We start from the raw sequence: 27,758 nt of genomic DNA, 5'->3' as shown, positions 1-27,758 counted from the left end.
GGAATGAGTAGGTTTGTAGGAGACATCAGAATATAGTTTGTCCCCAGTGTTGGAGACGGGGAGATTGAGAAAGTGGAGAGAAGTGTCAGAGATATTCCAAGTTAATTTGAGGCCAGCGTGGAAATTAGCAGTAAAGTTGATTAAATCAGTGAGTTTTGCACGATGCAGGATGTAGCCCGATGCCGTCCTTGATATAACAGAGAAAGTGTAGGGAAATGGTGTACTAGGGTATGTTTGGAACAAGGAGTGTTCAAAATAACAAACAAAAAAACTGGCATAGCTGGAGCCCACAGAAGTGCCCATGGCTACACCTTCAACTTGAAGAAAGTGAGAGGAGGCAAAAGAGAAGTTACTAAGTGTAGAAAAAGTTCTGCCAGGTGGAAGAGAATTTTAATTGAGAACTGATTAGGTTTCTGCTCATGGAAGAAGCAAAGGGCCTTGTGCGGAATAGAAGTGTAGAGACTGGACACCCGTGGTGATGGCGAGAAAATGCGACTAAGGAATTGAAAGTTAATGAGATAATGAGCGCGCGAGGTGTACTGGATATAGGTCAGAAGGGGCTGGACAAGGGGGGGGGGGGGGGAGACAAGATTGAAACGAGGCATTTGGAGAGGAGTTTGGTAGGGCTGGAACAGGCAGAAACAATGTGTCTACAGGGCAGTCCTGCTTGTACAGAAACATGATGAAGAAAGTAACGTGAATAATGTTTAGTGTAATTCCAATAAAGTCCGATTAAAGATAGTCCGATGAGGTAGATAATAGCTCAACACTTCTCGCTGCTATCTGCAATGGTCTCCTCTGGATGGAGATAAACAGTGGAGAAGTTGGGGATCTATGAGATTTGAGACTGTGGAGGCGAGATTGCCGGAGGCATTGAGATCCGTGACTTTTCGAGAAAGGGCGGCCAGGTATTTGTCCATGGGATCATGGTCAAGGGGTAGCTATAAGGAGGTTCCTGAGAGCTTATACCTGGCCTCAGCACGGTAGACATCAGCCTGCCAGTCTACAGCAGCACTTGTCTTGTAAGTTGGTTTTATGATAAATTTGGGATTCATACCGAGTGAGTGGAGGGCTGCGTCTTTGGTGGAGATGAGATTTCAAGTAATATCCCCTCAAATCCTCCTCTCTCTTGCCTGCCCCCCCCCCCCCCCCCCCCCCACACACACACACACAGAACCACATAATTTCCCCCACCATCTCCTGCTGCTGCTCTCCCCTACTCCATATGCTCATCTCTGACCCCAGTCTCCCATTTCTCTTTTACCTTCTCTTTTACTCCCCTGTCCCTTTCCACCTAAATACTTCCCTCAGATTACATTTCACTCCTCCTCTTTTCTCCTTATCTGATAGTCTTTTGTCTCCTTTTCACCTCTAGCCTTTGTCACCTAGTCCACCCATATGCCAATCAAACCCCTCATAAGGTCATAAGGGATAGGAGAAGAATTAGGCCATTCGGCACGTCATTCTCTGTAATGGCCTCATCTTGCCAGGCTTTGCCCTAATCCACCTATTTTCCTGTTTTCGCCCCCCCCCATTCCATCAGTCTGAAGAAGATTCCAGACCCAAAACATGCCTCCACAGATGCTGTGGGTCCTAATAATAATAATACATTTTATTTGTATAGCGCTTTTCAAGGACTCACAGTCGCTTTACATGGTGAGTCAAGAACAAAACAAATTAGAGCAGTAAGACAGTGATGCAAAGGGGAGGGGGACATGGGACTAAGGGTATGCAGAGGTGAAGAGATGGGTCTTGAGGCAGGACTGGAAGATGGTGAGGGACTCAGAAGTTCGGGTCAATTGTGGGAGGGTGTTCCAGAGCCTGGGAGCCGGCCTGGAGAAGGCTCTGTCTCCGAAAGTGCAGAGGTTGGATTTCAGAATGGAGAGGAGACCGGCTGAAATGGATCTGAGGGACCGTGAGGGTTGGTAGGGGGAGAGGAGGCCAGTGAGATAAGGGGGGGGCCAAGTGGTTGAGGGCTTTGTAAGTGAGGACCAGGATTTTGTAGATGATCCGGTGGGAAATGGGAAGCCAGTGAAGTTCTTTGAGGACTGGGGTGATGTGGTGCCAAGATTTGGTGTGGGTAATGAGTCGGGCGGCTGCATTCTGGACCAGTTGGAGTCCGTTGATGTTGCTGGAATTAATGCCAAAGAGAAGAGAGTTACAGTAGTCCAGTCGGGAGGAGGTGAAGGCATGGATGAGTCTTTCAGCAGCGGGGGGTGTGAGAGAGGGTCTGATTTTGGCAATGTTGCGGAGGTGAAAAAATGATGTTTTGACAACATGGCGGATGTGAGGCTCAAGGGAGAGGGTGGAATCACAGATCACGCCAAGGTTGTGAGCCTGAGGAGATGGGAAGACAGTGGTGCCATCAATAGTGAGAGTGGGGTTGTTAATTTTGGTAAGTGTTGAGTTGGAGCCAATGAGGAGAAATTCTGTTTTGTTACTGTTTAATTTAAGGAAGTTGAGTTGCATCCAAGATTTTATGGCTGACAGGCAGGAGTTGATATGGGAGAGAGGGGGGTGGTGGGGGGACTTGGTGCTGAGATAGATCTGGGTGTCATCAGCATAGCAATGGAAGTCCAGTTTGAAGTGACGGAGTATATGACCAAGGGGGAGGATGTAGATGATGAAGAGGAGGGGACCGAGAACAGAGCCTTGGGGAACGCCTTGAGTGACAGTGGCTGTAGCAGAGGTGTGGTTATGGAGAGAGAAGAAGTGGGATCGGTTGGAAAGGTAGGAACGGAGCCAGCTGAGTGCAGAACTTTCAATGCCAAGGTCTTCCAGCACTTTGTGTTTTGTTAACAAATATATTGTTGACAAATGGAGGTTATGGGGAGAAGGCAGGAGAATGGGGTTAGGTAGATCAACCATGATTGAATGGTGGAGTAGAATTGATGGGCTGAATGGCCTAATTCTACTCCTACCACATGACCTTATGACCTTATTACTGGGTCTTGGAGGGTTGAATTATAAGGAGAGGCTAGATAGGCTGAGTCTCTTTTCCCCAGAGTGTAGGAGGCTGAAGGTATACCATATACCAGAGGTATATAAAATCAAGAGCGGCATAAACAAAGTGAACAGCCAATCATTTCTCCAGAGTTAGGGGGTCAGAAAACAGAATGCAGAGGTCAAAGCTGAGAGGGCAAAGAATTAAAAGAGATCTGAGGGGCATCTATTTAAAACAGAGGATAATGCATACGTGAAATGAGCTGCCAGATGTTTTCTATAAGACATTGGTTAGGCTGCATTTGGAGTATTGTATGTAGTTTAGGTCTCCCTATTACAGCAAGGATGTGGAGGCTTTGGATAGGGTGCACAAGAGGTTTACCAGAATGCTGCCTGGCCTCTGAGTATTAGCTACAAGGAGAGGTTGGAAAAACATGGTTTTATTTTCTCTCGAACACTAGAGTTTGGGGGTAGACCTGATGGAAGTACGTAAAATGATGTGAGGCTTAGATAGGGTTGAAGTCAAAACCATTTTACAAGGATGGAAATGTTAAAGACTAGAGGGTGATGGTGAGAGCGGCAACGTTTAAAGGAGATTGTGTGGCAAGTTTTTTTACGCAAAGTGTAATGGATACTTGGAACATGCTGCCAGGGGTGGTGGCAAAGGCAATATAATAATGGCATTTATGAGCCTTTTAGATAAGCACGTGCATATGCAGGGAATGAAGGGCTATGGATCATGGCAATATCTTTGGCACAGATATTGTGGGCAGAAGATCTGGTTGCTGTGTTATACTTTTCTATGTTCTAAAGTACTGATATCTGCCCTATTAAGTCATTTCAACTTGTTCTATCACAGGCGTTCCCTTTGTTCAACACCCCACCCCCATCTTCCCTCCTACTGTTAATCTACTTGCATCTCTCCTTTTCCTATTTCAGATGGAGGGTTGCAGACCCAAAACATTGACTGTTTCTCTTTACACCGATGCTGCCTCATAGCATACAGCATATTGTATGTTAGCCTTCATTGCAAAGTGATTGGAGTTTAAGAATAGGGAGGTTTTTATTATGGTTGTACAAGGTATTGGTGAGGCCACATCACAAATATTGCGCCCAATCTTGGGCCCCTTGCCTAAAACAGATATAGTAGGTTTGGATTGGAAAGGAGATTCACCTGGCTAATTCCTGGGATAAGAGGGTTGTCCTTTCATGAGAGGCTAGACTGAGTTTGAATAGCTTGGAGTTTAAAGGAATTAGAGATGACCCCATTCAAACATTTAAGATCCCAAGGAAACGTCACAGGGTAGATTCTGAGACGTTTCTGCTGGTGGGACAGCCATAAACAAGGGAATGTAACTACAAAACAAGGGACCAGTCATTTAAAACTGAAGTTCGTACAACCTTCCTCTCTCAAAGTGAATCTCTGGATTTCTTTGCTCTGCCCCTTAAAGGATTCATAATCACTTAAGGAAAGGTACTTGGCAAATAAATGGGACTAAAGTCCTTTGGTCCCAATGGCCAATTCCCGAGAGCTTTAAAAAAATGGTTAAATGCAAAATGTCCTTGTTCTGGGAAGAAAAGACTAGAGTCATGGGAACAGGCAGGAAAATGGAACTGAAGCAAAAATCAGATCAGCAAAGATCTTAATGAATGGCAGAGCATGCCCATGGGGCATGGACTATTTCTGCTCCTACTTCTTATCTTCCTAATTTTGTTAATGGGTTTCTATTGTTAAAGCAGGACAAACAATGAATTTCAACTTATTCCACTTGACAGAAATCTACACTGTAAATGAAACGGATGCATTTTGCAGCTTTCCTATAAGAAAGAAGTCTTTGTTGCCAGCTGAATACATTATAAGTATCCCCTCAGAACCAGAAAGGCACTTTTTGTATGTGAGTTGGTGCTGATTACCAGTGATGTTGTCACTTTTGAAGAGAGATGGTGCTTCGACAGAAATGTAATCTTTCATTTGTACCTAATGCTATCTTTGAACATCTTCATCTCAATTCGACAAATCCTACCAAGAGCGCTCAGGATTCACTGAGGATAATCATCATGGAAAACACAAGTAACTCAGACAATATCCAGTTCCATGGTAGTCACTAGCCATTGGTTTTGTTACTGAAGGGAAATCTCTGGGCGAGGAAGAGCTGTGCAAACAATAGGAGAGGGAGGTAGCAGTTTCCTTCAAAAGGAGAGGGAGGTAGCAGGATCCCGGCAATCTGTCAACATGTGGAGCAGCCGCTATAAGTAGCCAGTAATGCCCACACTAACAGTGCCAGCCGGGATGTAGTCCCCATCCCCATACTTCAGTACTGAGGACACAATTGGCTCACCCTGGTACATCAAATACCAGCCCTCAAAGGCAGCCTCTGCACATTGTTTCAGTTGTTCACTCCAGTGAGTTTTACAACAATGTGATTACTGTTTGCTTCTTGCAGGAGGGCCACAGGAGACTGGGGTTCATGCCAGGTTCACAGCACAGAAGTGTGCAGCCTAGGTAAATGGGTTTCTTAGTATTGGGGAATGTACCTGTTTGTGTTCAGATTCCCAGACCAAGAGCATTAAAACAAACCAGCACTTCTGTGTCAATGTTAAATGGGATACCTGTGTACAAAATGTCATTGGCAATACAACTGCCATCCATCTGACTACATGGCAGTACTTTTGTTTGTGACTACACTACTGCAAATGTCATTTAGAAATTTATACATGCTAATGGAATTAATATGGACCATAACCTCAACATTTGCTACCATTATATATCATCAGGAATAGCATTATGTCTGAGGCAGCAAAACCGAAAGCTGTTAAACCTCTTCCCATTCCTTGCATATGTTGTCCAGGTTTCCCTGCTATAGATGATATGTTCAACTCAAAGACTTGTGTTTCCTATCAGATTGCTGTTGATATAGGAGGTTAAAGGGTAAGGTGGGCCCCCTCAGCCCACCTCGTTTATGCTGAGCTTGATGTTTATTTATGTTTGTTCCATTTTCCTAGGTCACTAGGTCTGTATCCTTCTATGCCTTCCCTCTCCAAGTACATGTTCAAATGTCTTTTAAATATTGCAATTCTATTTGCCTCCATCATACCCTGGCCACTCATTCCAGATATTCACCACCCTCTGACTTTCTTTAAATTTCTCCTCTCTCCGCTTAAATCTGTGAGCTGTAGTACTAGACACACCTGACCTGAGAAAAGAATTCTGAATATCCATGCCATCTCTGCCCCTTTTTATAAACAATTACAAAGTCACCCCTCGGCCTCCTACAAAAAAACAAGCATGCCCAATCTCTCCTTATAATTACAGCCCTCTGTTTCAGGCAACATGCTGGTTGCACTCTTCTGTACTCACTCAATTGCTACCACATCCTTCCTATAGTGTGGTGACCAAGACTGCACATGATACTCCAAGTACAGACTAGCCAATGTTTTGTACAACTCCAACATGACATCAACTTTTATACTCATTGCTTTAACTTATGAAGGCAGGCATACTAAATGCCTTTTTTCTGTACCCCATCCATCTGTTTCACCACTTTGAAGGGGCAGTACAGGCATGCCAATTTCTCTCTGTAAATCAATACTCCTATGGTCCCTGTCACTTACACTAAATGGCCAACCAGATACATGTCCTCTCTATGTCCTAGCATTTTCTATAAAATATCATTTGAAATACTATTATATACAATACATCATGGCAAGACAAATTTAGAATCAAAGTAATAAAATAAGGTTTATTCTGAAATTGTAGTAGGGAGAATGTAGAAACAAATAACTGCAGATGCTGGATAATACCAAAAAATGACACAACGTGCCTCAGCGGGTCAGGCAGCCCACAGTACATCGCCCAAGTTTCCTTCCACTTTCAAACCCTGACCTTCATCACTGTCATGTTTTCCTCATCCCCCCTGAACTCGCTCTATCCGATACAAAGCAGTCAGTCATCAACCTTACCATTGTACCCCACCATCCCCACCTCAACAAGTTTGAGCCACGGTGCAGAGCTTTTCTTATCTCCTCCGCATTATATGGGAGGGAGACTTCACTGTCTAGTGATGGCCCTTTCTCCCATCTCAAAAATACATCGTCCTCTTGAACTCTTCCTGCCAGACTTTTCTGGACCTTTTTCTTTCTAAACACCAGTGAGACATCAACCGTCTTGACTTCTCTACACCCGTTACCCACTCCAATCACAGTGCTATGTGCTAGTGAGGGTAGGAATAGGAAGACAGACAGACGAATGTACAGTTCAAGATAAAGAGGGCAAGGATTCAGAAGTTTGGACCACTACGATCTCCTCTGAGGCAGAAGAAGGATGCAATGCATCTGATCTGGAAGGGAACCAATATCCTGGCAGGGAGGTTTGTAATTGCTACTCATTGGTCAGGGAACAGGATCCGGACCAGTTCCGAACAGTCAATATGCTCAAGCGCGCTGATCCCCTGCAGGGTGGGAACCTCACGGGTACGTGCATGCACAGTAGATTTGGAATACCGTCCAATCGAAGGACCATGACTCATGACTTGCCCAGGATCAGCCAGGGACTATGCCCCATGACTTGCCCCGGCCCAGCCAGGGACCATGCCCCATGACTTGCCCCGGCCCAGCCAGGGACCATGACTCATGACTTGCCCAGGATCAGCCAGGGACCATGCCCCATGACTTGCCCCGGCCCAGCCAGGGACCATGACCCATGAGTTGCCCAGGACCAGCCAGGGCACAGTTCATTTTGCAACTGCCATTTATGTAAGTTGCTGAGATGAAAATGTTCAAAGTTGTTTAGTAAACTAGTGTTTAAATACTTAAGGCCCTGTCGCACTTTCTCGAGTTACTCACGAACTCTCCCGAGTTTTCCCCTTGATTTGAACTCAGAGAATTACGGTAATAGCCATTCGTAGGTACGCAGGGCTATTTTTTTTAACTCGTGGACATTTTTCAACATGTTGAAAAAACGTCCCGACTTATATGTTCAAGAAGGAACTGCAGATGATGGAAGATCGAAGGTACACAAAATTGCTGGAGAAACTCAGCGGGTGCAGCAGCATCTATGGAGCGAAGGAAATAGGCGATGTTTCGGCCCGAAACCCTTCTTCAGACTGAGGGTTTCGGCCCAAAACGTTGCCTATTTCCTTCGCTCCATAGATGCTGCTGCACCCGCTGAGTTTCTCCAGCAATTTTGTGTCCCAACTTACATGATGCCCCGAGTTCCTATGGCTGGCATTACGAGCCGCTACGAAAAATCTACAGACTCCTATGGCCTCCTACGAGCTCACTACCGACATTCCCCGAAATTCCCCGAGTTCGAATCAAGGGGAAAACTCGGGAGAGTTCATGAGTAACTGGGGAAAGTGGGACAGGGCCTTTACTCTGTGGTCGTTATTGCACCATGCATTATGTAATTGTCAACGATGTGAAAAAAAACACAAATAGCCTATCCACATCTAGCACCCAATCCATTTTGGCCCATTGCTATGGCGAGACCAACATCTGAGGCCTGACTGCAATGGAAGAAGACCTTCCAGGACTATGTTGAGCTTCTACTGATGTTAACACCAACGTCAAGACTGGAGGAAGCAGTGAAACTCAACATGCTCTGCATGCCCTGGGGAGAGTTCAGACAGAAATATTTAGACACCCTGCACCTACACAATGAATCAGAATTGTCCATTGCGTGGTTGGACAACATGTGGGGGACTCGAGACAATGTCTTCATAGCACGCAGCCAGTTCTCACAACAGCAACAGGCCCACAAAGAGGATGTGGATGACTCATTACAAGATTACCTCTGGCAGTCCTAGAATCTATCTGAATCTGAATCTGAGGTAAGTACAAAGACATTGCTCCAAACTAAGTTGAAGAAGCTATGTTTACCCAAACATTGATCATAGGAGTCCGGGATGAGAAGACCCGAAAAGCATGACTTCCTGATTTATCCACAAAGCGTGTTCCACAGCTCACCACCGGGAGGCAGTCAAGAGGGGTCTTACGCAGACCCAACCACCCCAATTAACTCTAGCCTAGCCAATCACATAGTCCAGAATTCCCAAAATTCAATCAACATTCATGCTGCCTTGGAAAGCAGCTAACATAATCCAAGACTTGTCCCACCCCAACCATTCCTTCTTCTCCCTTTTCTCGTTCAGCACAAGGTATTGAAGATTTAAATCATGCACCACCAGACTCAGGAACAGCTTCTTCCCTTTGTTATCATGATTCTCAATGGTCCTTCCATAAGCTCGGGTATTGTTTGATTCATCTCTGCCCCATTGAGGACATTGGGCTTTGTCTAAGGAACTAATGCACCACAATACACCACAATGCTGAGAACGGCTGTATATTCTGCACTCTGTACACTCTGTATTCTCCCCTGTGCTCCCCATCTATTGGACTTGAGTTTGAACTGATTGTATCAATGTATGGTATCTGATCATCTGTCTATAATTTAAAAAAAACCTCACCTGTATCCACGTATACCAGCAGGGATTTTGTGCCACTCCTCTCTTCCATATTTCTCCCCCACCTCCTTAGAATCAGTCTGAAAAAGATTCCTGACCCAAAACATCATCTATCCATTTTCTCCAGAGATGCTGCCTGACCCTTTGAGTTTCTCCAGCACTGCGTATTTCTGTATATCTGATCAGTTTGGATAGCAGTCAAAATGGCTTCTCACTGTAGCTCTGTACATGTGACATTAATAAACTTAAACCTAAACCAAAACTCTGCTAGAGGAAAGATGCTACTAACTTTGAAAGCATGAGGAAGGATTTGAGGATAAAATATTTAAGCGTTGGGCAAGCTAGGGCTTTATTCTTTAGAGCACAGTCGGCTGACGTGGTGTATATCGAGGTGTATAAAATCTTGAGGAGACGATCTAAAGCAAACAAATAGATAAGGTGAATATACTGTTTTTTTTCCCAGGGTAGGGGAATGAAGAAGTAGAAGGCATAGGTTTAGGTGAGGAGGAAAAGATTTGATTGGAACCCGAGGATAGTTTTATCACTAGAGTGTAGTGGTTATATGGAACGGGCTGCCAGAGGAAATAGGTTGAGACAGGCACTATAACAACTTTTGGACTGATACATGGCTTGGAAAGGTTTAAAGGTATTGCAGACAAATGGGACTAGCTTGGAAAGAGCATCTTGGTCGACGTAAATGTTGGGCCGAAGGGCCTGTTTCAGCGCTTTATGATGCTATGATTTAAAGTTCAGCCTAACCAATAATTTGTACTACTGTAACCAACATGTCAACTCCAATACTCAATGCCCGGTCAAAAGAAGGTAAAGAAGGTACTGTACACCTTCTTCAGCATATGGGTCACCACTTACATGGAACTATATCTGGTACGCCAACATCTTACTGTTCCATAACACTCCACTGGGCTCTGGCAATCAAGCAGAGCAAATCTTACAATTTAAACATTGTTCACAATGGTTTAACTTTGCCCATCTTGCTATCAATTTCAAAAATTAAGAATACAATTAATCACTATTTCCATGTGAATTCAAGGCAAGGAAAGAAATGAGTTATTAGTTGACATTATACAGGTCGCCCAAGGTTAAGAACACGTAATTTATGTACATACCTAAATACCAATGAGTTCCCATAATATTATGAAATTCAAAAGTTCAATGCACAAAGATACGTGAATTCTTATGAATGGCAGATCTTGTTTCTTCTCTATCTCCACTTTTAGTAATTATTCTTTCTAATTCACACTAGTTTCTTATATGATGCAACCTGATAGTATGCTTTCTATTGTGCATCTGTAGAAGTTTGAAAGAGTCACTGTAGACAGGCAACATTTTTATTCAGTATCCTCAGGAAATTGAGTTGGTGGTGTTTCTTCTTGGCTGTCGCATCAATGTGGTTAGTTCACGACAGATCATTGTAACCAAGGAACTTGAAGGTCTCGACCATTTCTGCACCATTGATACTGATTGGAGCATGTACTCCACCTTGTTTCCTGAAGTCAATAACCACTCCTTCATCTTGCTAACATGGAGGAAGAGGTTATTGTCCTGACACCATGTCACTAAGTTTTCTATCCCCTTCTTGTACACCATCTTGCCATTGTTTGGGATTCAGCCCACCTCAGTGGTGCTGCCTGCAAACCTGTAAATGGAATTAGAGCTGAATATGAGGGTGGCACGGTGGCGCAGAGGTGGAGCTTCTGCCTCACAGCGCCAAAGTCCCAGGTTCGATCCTGACTATGGGCACTGCACGGAATTTGCATGTACTCACTGTGACTGCATGGGTTTTCTCTGGATGTTCCAGTTTCTTCCCACATTCCAAAGATGTGCAGGTTTGTAGGTTAATTGTGTGGGACGCTAAAGTGAGATAACATGGAACTAGTGTATGTGATCAATGGTTGCGTTGACTCGGTGGGCTAAAGAGCCTGTTTCCACATTGTATCTCTAAACTAAACTAAACTAAGCTAAGCTATGCCAATCTAATCTAATCTAAACTAAACTAAACTAAGCTAAGCCAATCTAAACTAAACTAAACTAAACTAAGTCCGTTAACCGTTGAGTTATGAGTGCATAGGGAATATAGTAGGTGACTGGGAACACATCTTTGCGGGGTACCGGTGTTGAGATTTATTATGGTAGAGACAATATACAATAGACAATAGGTGCAGGAGTAAGACATTTGACCCTTCGAGCCAGCACCACCATTCAATGTGATCATGGCTGATCATCCACAATCAGTTCCCTGTTCCTGCCTTCTCCCCATATCCTCTGACTCTGCTATCTTGAAGAGCCTTATCTAGCTCTCTCTTGAAAGTATCCAGCGAACCGACCCGAGGCAGAGAATTCCACAGACTCGCAACTCTCTGTGTGAAAAAGTGTTTCCTCATCTCTGTTCTAAATGGCTTACCTCTTATTCTTAAACTGTGGCCCCTGGTTCTGGACTCCCCCAACATCGGGAACATGTTTCCTGCCTCTAGCGGGTCCAAACTCTTAATCATCTTATATGTTTCAATAAGATCCCCTCTCATCCTAAATTCCAGAGTATACAAACCCAGAATATGTTGTCGTCTATCCTCACCATTGAGGTAAGAGAGTCAGAAAGTTGAGGATCCAACTGCAGAGAGGAGAGTCGATTCCCGCTGGTTGTATTGTCATACACATACATTGGGGTGCAACAACATTTTTTGTTCACATGATGCACAAAGAGTAAACTATATACATACAATGACACGCAACAGCAGGATGGTGCAAGATTTTAGTGTAATCTAAGTACTGCACAAAATATATATTTAAGAACAATAATGGAATAGCTGAATGAGGTGGAGCTCGGCATAAGAATACATGACAACACTTCTGGGAAGGGACTATGAAAGTGGTGATTAGTTCAGGAGTCTAATAGCATAAAACATTGAACATATGTATTTTTACAATACTGGAGAGATTTCAGCACAGAACATTCAAAATGTCAATATCATCACTGTTTCAAGCAATATGGTGTTAATCTTTCAGGGATTGTTACTCAAATGTGCAAAAGATAGTAGAGATAAAATCAACTAATTCAACCAGTTTATATCTCAAAAATATAAATTTTTAGGACACCAAAAATGTGACATGCTTTGACACAATAAAGAGGCAATTTCTGCATTAATTTCATTATAATTCAAAACATTTTCAAGTTTGTTGTTTTGCTGAGATGCATGCAAGACCACGGAACTGGACTTTGCTGCCTTCCCCCAAAGTTGTGGGGGGATGTTTTTATGTTGATTGTTAAATTCTTTAATGTTGTGTCTTATCTTTATTCGTGTGCTGCAATGGCAAGTCAAATTTCACTACATCAATTGTCGTATGTGCTAATAAATGTCACATACACCAATAAATGTATCCTTTCTCTGCCTCAGGCCGGTTCTCTGGATACTTTCAAGAGAGAGCTAGATAAGGCTCTTCAAGATAGCAGAGTCAGAGGGTATGGGGAGAAGGCAGGAACAGGGTACTGATTGTGGATGATCAGCCATGATCACATTGAATGGTGGTGCTGGCTCGAAGGGTCAAATGTCTTACTCCTGCACCTATTGTCTATTGTATATTGTCTCTACCATAATAAATCTCAACACCGGTACCCCGCAAAGATGTGTTCCCAGTCACCTACTATATTCCCTATGCACTCATAACTCAACGGTCAACGGACTTAGTTTAGTTTAGTTTAGTTTAGATTGGCTTAGCTTAGTTTAGTTTAGTTTAGTTTAGAGATACAATGTGGAAACAGGCTCTTTGGCCCACCGAGTCAACGCAACCATTGATCACATACACTAGTTCCATGTTATCTCACTTTAGCGTCCCACACAATTAACCTACAAACCTGCACATCTTTGGAATGTGGGAAGAAACTGGAACATCCAGAGAAAACCCATGCAGTTTCACAGTAATAAGCAAAATGTTTGATGAATTTGGCATTAAGTGCTCTGTATGGCCATATTTCAAAGAGTGTAATGGTGGTTACTCTTGGTGTCCACCCTATTTTAGAGAAACCACAGTTACACCACAACAGTAAATTGAGGCCAAAGAACTTCCCAAGGAGATTGAAAATGTTGTAGTTTGAAGAACTTAATAGATAATGAAATTATGAGAAGAAAGTTACCTTAATATCAGGATTCTGTAAAAGCTGCTGCATGCCAAAATTAATGAATACTTTTGGTGTCCACTGTCACATGCTTAACACCAGTAGCTATATTTCCATCAAATTATGTGCCTGCAGTCTCTTATTATGTATGGACAATTACTCCATAAAGTTTATTCAAAACATGAGAAAGAAATTACAAAAAAAGAAATATTGGAAGAAACAGGAGCTACTTTCATTTTGGTGTTCACCCTTGGACACTGTGTAACGTACGTAATGCACGTTTCAGTAGATAACAGGGATATTGTTCATTTTGTCACATACTCCATGTTTACAGCAAGAAAGTACATTTTATGTTGAAAAACTGCAAAAGTGAAGAAGTCAGTTATCATGCTTTAGAAAAACGACTTTCTAAATTTCATGTAACGGTTGTTATGGTGGACACCAAACATAAAGTGTAAAAAAAACGCATAGGACATGTTAATTTTGTTCATTAATTAGATTTTCTCAAACTTCATGAACTATCTCTCCTTGTCATGTACTGCCGCTGTGAGGGTTTTTGATTAATCTGAATCATGTTGAAATAATTTAATTGTGAACTTCAGTTTTATGTACGATGTCACACTTTATATACCCAGTGTTGTAAAAACACACATATAGAACAATGCAGCACAGAGCCAGGCCCTTTGTACCACAATGTCCATGCAGAATATGATGGCAAACTAAACAAATTTTCTCTGCCTCCCCGTGATCCATATTCCTCTATTCCCTGCATATCCATGTGCCTATCTAAAAGTCACAAATGCTTCTTTTTGTATTTGCCTCCTCCGCCATCCCTGGGAGCATGATCCAGACACCCAACACTCTTTGTGTAAACAAATATGCCCCGCACATGTCCTTTAAACTTTGCCCCTCTCATCTTAAAGTTATGCCCTCTAGCCGTTGACATCTCTACCCTGGGATAAAGGTTTTGACTCTCTATCCTATCATAATTTTATATACTTTTATCAGGTGTCCCGTCAGCCTCTGATGCTCCAGAGAGAGCAATCTAAGTTTGTTCAGCCTCTCTTTATAGCCAAGACCCTCAAATCCAGGCAGCATCTGGTAAACACCTTCTGCACTCTCTCCAAAACCTCCACATCCTGCAATGGGGCATTTAGAATTGCACACAATAATCCAAATGGGGCCTGTAAGCTGCACCATGTCTTCCTGACTCTTGTACTCAATGCCCTGGCCAATGAAGGCATGTCATATTCCTTCTTTAGATAGGCACAGAATGTTAGAGTAATGGGCCTGATCCACTTAGACGACTTTTTAGGCGACTGCAGGAGATTATGCAGGCGCCATATGGTCGCCACTTGTTCGCGGGCCATTGCCATGTAGTCGACTTCATGGTCATGAGGAGTTCCCGCTTTCTGGGAACCCCCTCATTACCTCTTTTTCAAAGGGGCTAACCAGTAGCACTGTGCTTTCACTAGTCTTAATTACAAAGCGCGAACCTGGTGCCCAGTGTTTCATTGCGGTGTGTGTAGTTTGCATCACCTTGGCTTTGTACTGTGTGAATGTCCGCCAGACTTCACAGCGTATCTCTGCCCTTAAATGTTGTCTCCATGCCCTCCCCCCCTGTCCCCCGCCTGGGCTATAACTGTGCACTGTCTTGATTACAGTGCGAACAATGTGTTCATCGCGGTGTGTGTCTGCATGTGGCTTTGCACTGTGTGAATTTCACTCAGACAGCGCTCCCCCTGCTTGCCCTGTCCCCCGCCTGCATAATGTGCTGGTGAAGGAAGCAATGTGTGTGTGTGTGTTTGTGTGTTCAACTCTGACAGTCGCCGTTCCAGTTGCTGACGACTTCACAGTCGCTTGAAAAATTGCCTAAGTGGGACAGGCCCATAACTCAGCAGGTCAAGCAGCATCTCTGGAGCAACATCTTGTATCAATGTCCGTGTAATTTGAGCAAAGGAGCTGTACTCATACTCGAGCATGCTCATACTTATATAAGTAAGTAACTGAGGTCAGTGACTTTTGACCTGAAAATAAATAATTCCTGCTTTTGATCCCAACACGAGTGTGTGTGGAACCATCTTTCTCTGTCTATTATGTGCTATGTTTACCTATATCAGAAGCAGACACATATTAAAACATGGTGGCAGAGGAAATTGAAAGTGAAAATGTGTGGATCAAATGGACGCTATGATGATTAGTAAAAATGCTTTGAAAAGCTTTCAGGAATCAGTGTTTCAACGCTCAGTGACCGGACTAGCTGCATGCATGAGAGGAACGGTATGCAGGTCAGTGTGCGCACAAGGCTAAGATGGAGTGTGTAAAGTGTGTAAATCAGTGCTGTGGCAGTCGAGAGTTGAAATGATGTGCTGTGGGAGACTGCTTAAAGATCGCACACTCTGTATGGAAATAGAAAATATTGTTTTGTTTTGAAAATATTTTCGATAGTAGTAGAAGATATTAGTGAATATTACGCAAATTACGCAGTCGCACATTGTGCTTATTGCTAATGATACATAAGCTATTAAGAGCGAGGGGATACCCTAACATTTAAAAATGGCGCGGGCCAGTCCATCTTTCCACGTGGCTCCACCACCCAATCTAAAGCTCAAAGAGTGGAAGAGTGGAAAATATTTAAACAGATGTACAAAAATTATGCAGTGATAACAGAACTGAATAAGAAGGAGAAACAGTATCAAAAAGCAGTATTCCTGCATACTGTTGAACCAGAAGGACTGTGAATCTTCAATACCCTGACGTCCAAAACGGTAGCAGATGAGACGGATGCGAAAGTCATCATCGACAAGATGTCGATCATCATCATAGGAGAGACGAATGAAATGTATGAACGATTGATTTTCAATAAACGAGACCAGAAACCAATGATTTCTGATCATGAAAGCAAGAAAGCATTGGATCATATGTTGCAGAGCTGAAGGAGCTTGCTAAGACATGCAACTTCTGTGATTATCTGAAAGAAAGCCTAATTCGAGATCTCATCGTCATTGGTATTGCAGTCCAGTCAACTAGGAAGACACTCCTTCAGAAGAGGAATCTGACACTGCAGGAGACTGTGGACATATGTAGATCCTTGGAGGTAACAGAGACAAGAATGTAGGTCACCGGCAAAGAACTGACAATACACAAGATGGAACGATTCAAACCGAGGGAAAAGATAGTTGATTTTCCTTCGCACTTCGTTCAAATGCAAGTTCTGTGCGAGGACGCACAAGCGCAGGAAGGTGGAATGCCCAGCGTATGGGAAAGACAATAAAACCACTTCACCTGCTGCTGCAAGCAGAGGAAGGAGAGCTCGCAGAAACGGGGTCTGCACAAGGTCATAGAGACATCTGACACAACGTCCATTTCCGACGCAGTCTGTGAGTTGCATTAAGGTCAATGTAGCCAGAAACAATTCCTCTTCAGGCCTATTCGCTGAGATGCAGGTCGGCACAGAAGCCATCAAGTTTCAGATTGACTCTGGTGCCAGTGTTAATGCGATTCCCAACGATCGTGTACCTAACAAAGAAGACATTAGACGGGAGAAAATCGTCTTAAAGATGTACAACAGATCCAACCTGCAGGCGGAAGGTAGGATGAAAGTCATACTCTGGAATAAGATGAACAAGAGGTACCATGTTCATTTCATAGTGGTAGAGGAAGGCTGGCTCACATTGCTCCTGAGCGGCAAAGCTGCACAACAGATGAAACTTATCAGGGTTCACTACGAGAATTTCAAGAGCCTCAATGCTGCTAGCGAGGCAGACTCAAGATCTACAATGATGTCTTTGATGACAAAAGACCAGGGAGACTAACAGGCAAGGTCAAGTTGGTAATGCAGACAGAGGGTGTGACCACATCACAGTGTTCTGCAAAGCCGGTACCTGTAGCCATGAAAGGGAAGGTCAAGAATGGTCTCATGAAGCTGGTCGAGCAGGACATCTTGACTCGTGGTGTAGCAGTCTGGTCATTATGGAGAAAAAGGACAGCACAGAGTTGAGGTTCTGCATAGATCCTAGACCCCTCAACAAAGTCCTGAAAAGAGAGATCCACAGACTACCACTAATAGAGGACGTACTCCCTGTCTAAGCAGTCTAAGGCAAAGATTTTCTCCAAATTCGATCTGAAATCAGGATACCTCAACTGTGAACCAGATGAGGTGAGCAAATTCCTAACAACCACGATCACCCATTTTGGGAGATATCGCTGGAAGAGGTTGCCATTTGGACTGAAAGTAAGTGTAGAGATCTTCCAGAAGAAGCTGCAACAAGCCCTAGAAGGATTAGAGGGAGTAGAATGTGTTGCAGACGACATCATCCTATTTGGAGTAGGGGACACCAGAGAAGATGCAGAAAGGAATTACGATGCAAGACTGCAAGATCTTCTTCAGCGATGCAGAGACAAAGGCACCAAGCTGAACCAGGTCGGTAGTGAAAACCACTTGTACCACATTTTTAGGACATGTAGTTACAGATCGTGGCCTGAAACCAGATCTGAAGAAGATCCAGGCTATCCTAGAGATGCCCTACCCAACCAATGCATCAGAAATCCAAAGATTACAAGGCAGTGTAAACTACTTGGCAAGATTCCTGCCAATGTTGTCGGACACATTTGAGCCTTTGAGGAGATTGACCCACAAGGAAGCAGAGTGGGAATGGTCATCAGAACATGACACGGCATGTCAAAGATCAAGGAGCTGTTGACAAAGGCACCTATCCTGGAATATTACACACCAGATGAACAGCTGACCATGCAATGTGATGCAAGCAAGGCCGGTCTAGGTTGCTACACTTATGCAGAAAGTGCAACCACTCTCCTATGTGAGTCGAGCATTGACGCCAACCGAGCAGAGATATGCTCAGATTGAGAAGGAGGCACTAGCAATAGCGTTTTCCCTCGAGCGCTTTCATCACTACATCGGACATAGAGTGATTGTTGAGAGTGACCACAAGCCATTGGAAGTCATCGAGGTCAAATGGGTAAAGGGAAAAGACATGCATCTAGCAGATATGCTCTCACGACCATACCTCCACAGGATTGACCAGATTCATTAATGTCAACGTAGTTGAGTCTTTGAGCATGGGAGAGGACAAGGTCAAACGCATCCAAGCCCATGCCAGGGAAGATGAAACACTACGGACCGTTAAGAAAGTAATCCAAAATGGATGGCCAGATCACAAAGCAGAAGTCCCAGAGGCAGCACAATCGTCCTTCAATGTCAGAGACAAGTTGAGTGTGCAAGATGGCCTGATATTCAGAGGAGATAGTTGTAATCCCTATCACTCTACGCAAAGATATGAAGGAGACACTCCACACCTCTCACCTAGGAGTAGAAGGAACCCTCAGACGTGCTAGAGAGTGCATTTTATGGCCCGGAATTAACTCCGATATGAAGCAGTTCATTTCAAACTGTGAAGCCTGCAGGACGTACGAACAACAGAACCAGAAAGAAACTCTGATGCCCCATGACCTCACAGATCGCCAATGGAAGAAAGTGGGAACCGATCTGTTCGAACTTGAGGGAAAACATTATCTAATCACAGTTGACTATCTATCTAATTTCTGGGAAGTAGACAGACTGACCTGACCAGCAGTCACTTCTGAAGGAAACACCATCATAAAGATTAGGGCAGGAAGAGTTGTCAGAAAGATACGGCGAGTAGGTCAAGAAGTAATGTGTTTTGTAGTGATGTACCTACATGCTTATGAGAAGAAAGCATGTGAACATTATTTTTTGTTATTGAAACGAGTCACAAGTTTGGCTATGGTTAAAATTGTGAAATAAGACAGAACAGTTGTTTTATTCAGTTAAGTTAAAGCATATTACTAGTGTGTATTATTGTAAAAAGTGTTTAGGTTTGCTTTGTTTTGGATCTTTGGAAATGTAATCCCAAAATGTCAAAAGGGAAAGGATGTATCATTGTCCGTGTAATTTGAGCATAGGAGCTGCACATATTCGAGCATGCTCATACTTGCGTATATAATTATGTAAATGAGGTAAGTGACTTTTGACCTGGAAATAAATTATTCTTGCTTTTGATCCCAACACAAGTGTGTGTGGAGCCATCTTTCTCTGTCTAATATGTGTTAGTTTTACCTATATCGTATGCAGACACATATCAAAACACATCTCTGGTGATGTTCATCGGCTGATGAAGGGTCTCAATCTGAAACATCAGCTATTCCTTTTCTCCAGGGATGCTGCCTGGCCCGCTGAGTTACTCCAGCATTTTGTGTCTATCTTCGGTGGAAATCAGCATCTGCAGTTTCGTCTTTCACATGTGCCTTCTTTATTTCTTTACTATCTACTTGTACTATCACTTTCCAAAAATTATGGACTTGGCTCTCAGGATCCCTCTGTACATCAATACTGTTGGGGTCTTGCCATTAACTGTAATTTCCCCCCTTGTAGTCTACCTCCCTAAGTGTAACACTTCACACTTGCTTGGTTTAAACTGCATCCATCATTTCTCCTCCCAGTTCAGTAGCTGATCTATATTCCACTGTAAGCCTTGACAGCCTTCATCATTGTCTGCAAATCCACCAATTTTGACATAGTCTGCAGACATTATTAACCATCTCATCTACACACGTCACTTACAGTATATATCTAATAAAGAACAGAAGTCCCAGCACTGATCCCTGAAGAACACTGGTCATAGATCTCCAGCCAGAATAGCACTCTTAGACCATAACACTCTGTCCTGTACGAGTAAGCCCATTCTGAATCCAATTCTCCAAGTTACTTTGGATCCCATGCATCTTAATCTTCAGGATCAATGGACAAGAAGCTGTTCTTAAGTTGGGACATTCGAGTTTTCAAGCAACTGAATCTTTTCCAAAAGGTGGAAGATGAAAACAGGAATGATCAGGAGTGCAGACATCCTGGACAATAAATCCAGCCTTCCTGATGCAACATACTGTGAAGATGGACTGGATGGGAAGGAAGCAGTGAGTCTGGGCTGTTTTCACCATTCTTTGTATATGCAGATGGTTAAAAGCACAGCAGTCACTTTACATGAGATGCATTCCATCAGAATACTTTCTAAAGTGTACTTGTAGAAGTTCAACAGAATCCTTGTGGGTATGTTGAATCTTCTAAGACACCTAAGAAAGTAAATATACCAATGCACATTTTTGATCACCACATCAGTATGAAGGGAGTACATTAGGTTACTGGTGATATGTATGCCAAGGAACCTGATGCTGTTTAGCATCTCTACAACAGCTTCATAGATGAACACAGGGTTGCGTTCACTCCCTTAGGTCAACAACCAACCCTTTCACGAGCTGATGTTAAGGGCTATGTTATTGTCATGACAACTTGATGCAGGGTTCTAAATATCTTTCCTGTACTCCATCTCATCATTGTCGTTGATCCAGCTGACTTCAGTGGCAGCATCGGCAATGTTACAGATTGAACAGGCTTTGTGCATGCCGTAGAATTATGGCTGTACAGGGAGTAGAGTAAGAAACTGAGAAAACAACCTTGACAGGCACCAATGTTGAGGGTCAGGGTGGAGAAAATGTTATGACCAATTCTAACTAATTATCAGTCTTTAAGATTGGACCTGACCTGAAACATTGTCTGTCCATCTCTCTCCATGGATGCAGCCTGACCTATTGAGTTCCTCTCGAAGTTTGTTTTTTTTTGCTTCAGATTCCAACATTAGTGGTCTCTCTTTGCCTCCAGGGAATCTTACAGGGCCAGCTACTTTCTGAGGATTTACCCTCATGAAAGACTGGATAGACTCGGCTTGTACTCGCTAGAACTTAGAAGATTGAGGGGGGATCTTATAGAAACTTACAAAATTCTTAAGGGGTTGGACAGGCTAGATGCAGGAAGATTGTTCCTGATGTTGGGGAAGTCCAGGACAAGGGATCACAGTTTAAGGATAAAGGGGAAATCCTTTAGGACCTAGATGAGAAAAACATTTTTCACACAGAGAGTGGTGAATCTCTGGAATTCTCTGCCACAGAAGGTAGATGAGGCCAGTTCATTGGCTATATTTAAGAGTGAGTTAGATGTGGCCCTTGTGGCTAAAGGGATCAGGGGGTATGGAGAGAAAGCAGGTACATGATACTGAGTTGGATGATCAGCCATAATCATATTGAATGGCGGTGCAGGCTCGAAGGGCCGAATGGCCTAGTCCTACACCTATTTTCTATGTTTCTATGTTTCTATGAAGCAGATTTGACTTTTGCCACCAAGATGTATGGCACAGAGCCACCAGGGGATGGAGGAATGGAACTTTGTTTGTCTGTGAAAAATAGTCATAAAAGACATTGATGCATAAAGATGCCACAGTTGCCTGGCATTCATGATTGTCAAATGGTATAGTTAAGGACGGAGTTAAAGGGAAAGGGAGTAAAGGGATAATTAATGACCCCAGAATTAACCGGAAAGAAAGCTCACAAAGGGATAGGAGAGTATGGCCAAGTGTAATAGGGATCGATGTGAAAGGTGAGATGCGTAAGGAATAAAACATATTGTATATGAATGCACGAAGTATAAGAAGTAAAGTAGATGAGCTTGAGGCTCAGTTAGAGGTTGGTAGTTATGACATTGTGGGGATTACTGAGACATGGCTGCAGGAGGATCGGGGATGGGAACTTAATATTCAGGGTTATACATCCTATAGAAAGGACAGGCAGGTGGGCAGAGGAGAGGGTGGTGGTGAGGGATGGAATTCAGACCCTTGTGAGGGAAGACAAAGGGACTGACGAGGTAGAGTCACTGTGGATTGAGTTGAGGAATTACAAAGGCAAGAAGACACTAATTGGTGTTATCTACAGACCCCCAACTAGTAGCCCGGATGTAGGGTGTAAGTTGCAGCAGGAGTTAAAACTGGCATGCAACAAAGGTAATGCCACTGTGGTGATGGGGGATTTCAATATGCAGGTAGACTGGGAAAATCAGGTTGGTTCATGATCCCAAGAAAGAGAGATTGTAGAGTGCCTCTGAGATGGATTCTTAGAGCAGCTTGTAATGGAGCTGACAAGAGAAAAAGCAATTCTGGATTTAGTGTTGTCCAATGAACCAGATTTGATAAGAGAACTAGAGGTAAAGGAACTGCTTGGAGGTAGTTATCATAATATGATTAGTTTTAATCTGCAATTTGAGAAGGAGAAGGTTAAATCGGAAGTGCCAGTGATGCAGTTGAACAAAGGGGACTATGAAGGCATGAGAGGGGAGCTGGCCAAGGTAGACTGGAAAGGGATCCTAGCAGGAATGACGGTGGAACAGCAATGGCGGGAATTTCTGGGCATAATCCGGAAGGCGCAGGATCATTTCATTCCAAAAAGGAAGAAAGATTCTAAGGGGAGTAGGAGGCAACCGTGGCTGACAAGAGAAGTTAGGGATAGAATAAAACTAAAAGAAAAGATGTATAACACAGCAAAGAGTAGCCAGAAGCCAGAGGATTGGGAAACTTTCATAGGACAACAGGAAATAAAACAGGCAATAAGGGCTGAAAAGATGAAGTACGAGGGGAAGCTGGCCAGGAATATAAAGAAGGACAGTAAAAGCTTCTTTAGATATGTTAAGGGAAAAAGAATAGCAAAGTCAAATGTGGGTCCCTTGAAGGCAGACACGGGTGAAATTATTATGGGCAACAAGGAAATGGCAGAAGAGTTGAACAGGTACTTCGGATCTGTCCTCACTAAGGAAGACACAAACAATCTCCCAGATGTATTGGAGGACAGAGGATCTAAGGGGGTAGAGGAACTGAAATAAATTTTCATTAGGCGAGAAATAGTATTGGGTAGGCTAATGGGACTGAAGGATGATAAATCCCCTGGGCCTGATGGTCTGCATCCCAGGATCCTCAAGGAGGTGGCTCTGGAAATAGTGGACGCATTGGTGATCATTTTCCAATGTTCAATAGATTCAGGACCAGTTCCTGTGGATTGGAGGATAGCTAATGTTATCCCACTTTTCAAGAAAGGAGCAAGAGAAGAAAACGGGGAATTACAGACCAGTTAGCCTGACAAGTGATGGGAAGGATGCTGGAGTCAATTATTAAAGAGGTAATAATGGGGCATTTGGATAGCAGTAAAATGATTAGTCCAAGTCAGCATGGATTTATGAAAGGGAAATCATGCTTGACTAATCTTCTGGGTTTTTTGATGATGTGACAAGTAAAATAGATCAAGGGAAGCCAGTGGATGTAGTGTATCTAGACTTTCAGAAAGCCTTTGATAAGGTCTAACACGGGAGACTGGTGACTAATATTAGAGCACATGGTATTGGGGGTAGGGAGTTGACATGGATAGAAAATTGGTTGACAGACAGGAAGCAAAGAGTAGGAGTGAATGGGTCCTTTTCAGAATGACAGGCAGTGGCGAGTGGAGTGCCGCAAGGCTCGGTGTTGGGGCCGTAACTGTTTACCATACATATTAATGATTTGGTGACTAATATTAGACAGGGTGACTTGGACAGGTTGAGTGAGTGGGCGAGTGAGGTTCTCCACTTTGGCGCAAAAACAAGGGGGCAGATTGATCCAAGACCAGGGTGGGATGAAAGCGTGCAGGTACTAATGTGTTGGCTTATGAGGATTTCAAGATAAAGAGGTGAAAAGATAGGCTTGTATTCACTGGAGTTTAGAAGGATGAGGGGGTATCTTATAGAAACATATAAAATTATAAAAGGACTGGACCAGCTAGACGCAGGAAAAATGTTCCCAATGTTGGGCGAGTCCAGAACCAGGGGCCACAGTCTTAGAATAAAGGGGAGGCCACTTAAGAAAAAAACTTTTTCACCCAGAGAGTTGTGAATTTGTGGAATTCCCTGCCACCAAGGGCAGTGGAGGCCAATCGCTGGATAGATTTAAGAGAGAGTTAGATAGAGCTCTAGGAGCTAGTGGAATCAAAGGATATGGGGAGAAGGCAGACACAGGCTATTGATTGGGGTCGATCAGCCATGATCACATTGAATGGCGTGCTGGCTCGAAGGGCCGAATGGCCTCCTCCTGCACCTATTTTCTATGTTTCTATCTATGTTTCTAATTGAGCCTCCAGCTTGTTTGGAAGTTTCTCTACGCTTCCCTGCAAGCCTTGCGGAGATTATACTTGGCCATCATGTACAGTGTGGGATAATTCTTCTTGATTTGATCTGGTCTTTAGCAGACAGTGAATCTCCCTTTTCATTCAACATTTCTGGTTAGGAGAGACCCCAACTGTCATTGTCAAAATGTAGTTGTCAAGCTATTTTCCATTGACAACTGAAGTGGTCTTGAACATGTGGAAGCCTATTGATTCAAGTGTAGGTTTAGGTTTAAGTTTAGGTTGAAATAAACCCTCTGTCTCCTCACACTACTGCTGTATTGCTTTCAATTTGTGCCTTGCTTTTCAATCTCTGTCTGTTTGCTGGCAGGAGCATCACCTACAGATTATCAGGCTGTCGAAAGTGACGACGAGGGTTGGAGCAATAGACCCCAATTTATGTGTTTTTGTTTTATGTGTTTTTATGCTATTCATTGCAATACTGTGAAGGGTATGATTACAATTTCAAATCAATCTTTGACTTAAGGACAAAATCGAACTATAGAAGTTCGTAAACAACCAATTTGTTATCCGGAGGTTGCATGTACATGGAAAGCAACATGCAGCAAATGTGTCATGGGAAATGTATTTTCCTATTTCTGTGGGGATTAGAATAACCTAGGTATTGATATCAAAATTATTTTGTTTCAAAGTACAAAGCTATCTATATTCCACATGTTGTTCTACTTGGAAATAGAATGTTGTGCTGCCAGGCAAGATTCATGATTCTTTTGATTCCTTTCCTTTAGATAGAAAGCTGAACAACAGTCATGAAACCCAGCAGGAAAGATTAAGTAGGTTAATTCTTGCAAAGTACTTACACCTGCACGAAAGGATTTACAGTCGCTGCAGGTTGAGTGCCAATAGACAATAGAAAATAGACAATAGACAATAGGTGCTGGAGTAAGCCATTCGGCCCTTCGGACCAGCACCAACATTCAATGTGATCATGGCTGATCATCCCTGTTCCTGCCTTCTCCCCATATCCCCTGACTCCGCTATCTTCAAGAGTGGCTGAACAGAATGTCCTAGCATTTAATATAGAGGTCCATGAGAAAGGCAAAGCATCCAAAACACAATTAATTTCAGATAGGTGCAAATGAAATTTTGGAGCAAGAAGTGGCCCACGGAAGGTGTGCAGAACTCAACCGTTACTAGCTTTTCTACTGTAGTATGGATTTTTTAAATCAATAAACACATTGATCTTCTCATTATTGCTTGTATTTCAGCAATATAATATTGGCCAAGAGATTACATGCTGTGAAAAATAGTGATCTTTAGCACGACAACAGAGAAGGAAATAACTTTGCATTTCTAGTTTTTCTACCCAGTACTTGTGGGAATGGCCACAATCAGCAGTTGTTAGATTGTACCTCAGAAATATGAACCAAATGATAAGTATAATGGAGATGATGAAAAAAAACTCGAAAGGGAATGAAAAGCAAAAAATGCAGATCCTAATAATCTGAAACAAAAACAGAAAATGCTGAAAACACCCAGCAAGCCAGGCAGCGTCTATGTTCATCAGAACAATGGTTCTGAATAAAAAATACACTTGATGCCTGCTGGATAACAGGATAACTGATAAAAAGTACATAAAACCAGATTATTATATTGTTAATAACTATATAAATTGTGATAAATTTGAAATCTAGAACTAAATTAAGGGATAGAGGTCAGTCTGAAATGATTAAGCATCTTTTTTAATTCAGATGGCAATAGGAAATATGCTTTTAAAGATTAAACATGAATTTTTAGGTAAAGTCCATTTCTAAAATCCCCCAAATTAGGCTCTGGCATTGTATTATCATCACACCGAGGCTGTAAATTCTTGACAAATACATTCTGAATAACATAGAGTAAAGGAATGGATTGTGCCCGATACTTTATGCTTGCAGCGAGTACAGCGAGGGGAATGGCAGGGTTCGAAGTACAAAAACAGACGATTGAAAGAATTCATTAAAAATTACGAACCATCGAGTGCGAGCATGGATGGGAAGTCTTTGCAGTTGGAGACGCCGGTGGAATCTGTCACACAGGTTTTCCAGAGATTGGCCCAAAATGTGGCAGTGGTGATAACAGTACCGTCGATGCTAGACACTTTCCAGTAGTCCGTGGGTAACGTGGAAGATATCAAAATAAATCCAGACACCGATATCACGAAGGCAACGATTTCAATGGTCATCTTCGTCATTTTTAGGCTTATTAAACCGTTTAACAGTTTAACACCTGTACGCTTGTGTTCCCTTTTCCGTCGATTATCTCTATTTGAATCTCTCAATTTTCGACGCTTAGAGGAAATAATAGTAAAATCGACCTGTTTTTCTTTTGCTTCTCAGGAGGCTGCGTGTGGTAGGACCTGTGTCTTTAGGAATGAATGAATGTAACATTTGCTGAAAAGTTGAAATCTGGGCACAGGACAATTACCTTACGTCATCGCACAGACAGCCTCTGTTCAACACCTTTAAACATGGTGAGTACCTCGTCTTCCTGAGATCTACAAATTTAGAACAATGCTCGAAAGAAAACTAGGATAACAGCAATCACAACATATTCCAAAGGGCTTGTTATTACAGCAAAATACTGCATCCAAGCTAAATTAACAGTGATGTATTGCTACATTCTCGAAACAAACAGAAATAGGCGAACATTTTAAAAGTCTGGCGACGTTTCGAGTCAGGATCCTTCTTCAGACTCCTGAGAAGGGTCCCTACCCGAAACGTCTCCTATTCATGTTCTCCAGAGATGCTGTATGACCCGCTGAGTTACTCCAGCACTCTGCGTCCTTTTTTATTTTTAATGTTTCGATCACTAGCGATACTTTCTGGAAATGATGGTTTGGATAAATGCAGGCAGGCGTGCCGGTAAAAGATCGTTCGACAACAAATTGGTCGAGTGAAAGAACGGATACGATGCAATATCACAATTACAGAGGCATGATGGCAAAGCGATTTCGGCTTTGAAAAGAGACAAGCAATCATGGCATTTAAAGAATTAATCCAAACTGTACAATAAATATATATCCCTTTCAGACTAAAAACAAACAACAAAAGTGGATAGCAAAATATATTAACAATTTAGCAAATAAAGACCAAGACATTGATAAGGAAAGGAAAAGTAGAATTTAAGAGTAATTCAGCAAGTAAACAAAACGTAAAAGCTTCTACTGATATGCGAAA

The 27,758-nt window shown here is 42.8% G+C and overlaps 1 protein-coding gene across 1 annotated transcript in view; it reads right to left on the bottom strand.

Moving 5' to 3' along the window:
• Nucleotides 1–27,308, bottom strand: part of LOC129698010 (claudin-10-like) — a 57,688-nt gene extending 30,380 nt beyond the window's left edge. Inside the window, exon 1 of the mRNA XM_055636821.1 lies at nucleotides 26,554–27,308. Within this exon, the coding sequence (XP_055492796.1) occupies nucleotides 26,554–26,773 (220 nt within the window). The 5' untranslated portion in view covers nucleotides 26,774–27,308. The remainder of the gene's footprint in view (nucleotides 1–26,553) is intronic.
• Between the last annotated feature and the right edge of the window lie 450 nt (nucleotides 27,309–27,758).

Source organism: Leucoraja erinacea, chromosome 6 (assembly GCF_028641065.1).
Source record: "Leucoraja erinacea ecotype New England chromosome 6, Leri_hhj_1, whole genome shotgun sequence".
Taxonomy (NCBI): Eukaryota; Metazoa; Chordata; class Chondrichthyes; order Rajiformes; family Rajidae; genus Leucoraja; species Leucoraja erinaceus.
The sequence above is the reverse complement of the archived record's forward strand: the minus strand, read 5'-3'. Positions and strand labels throughout refer to the sequence as shown.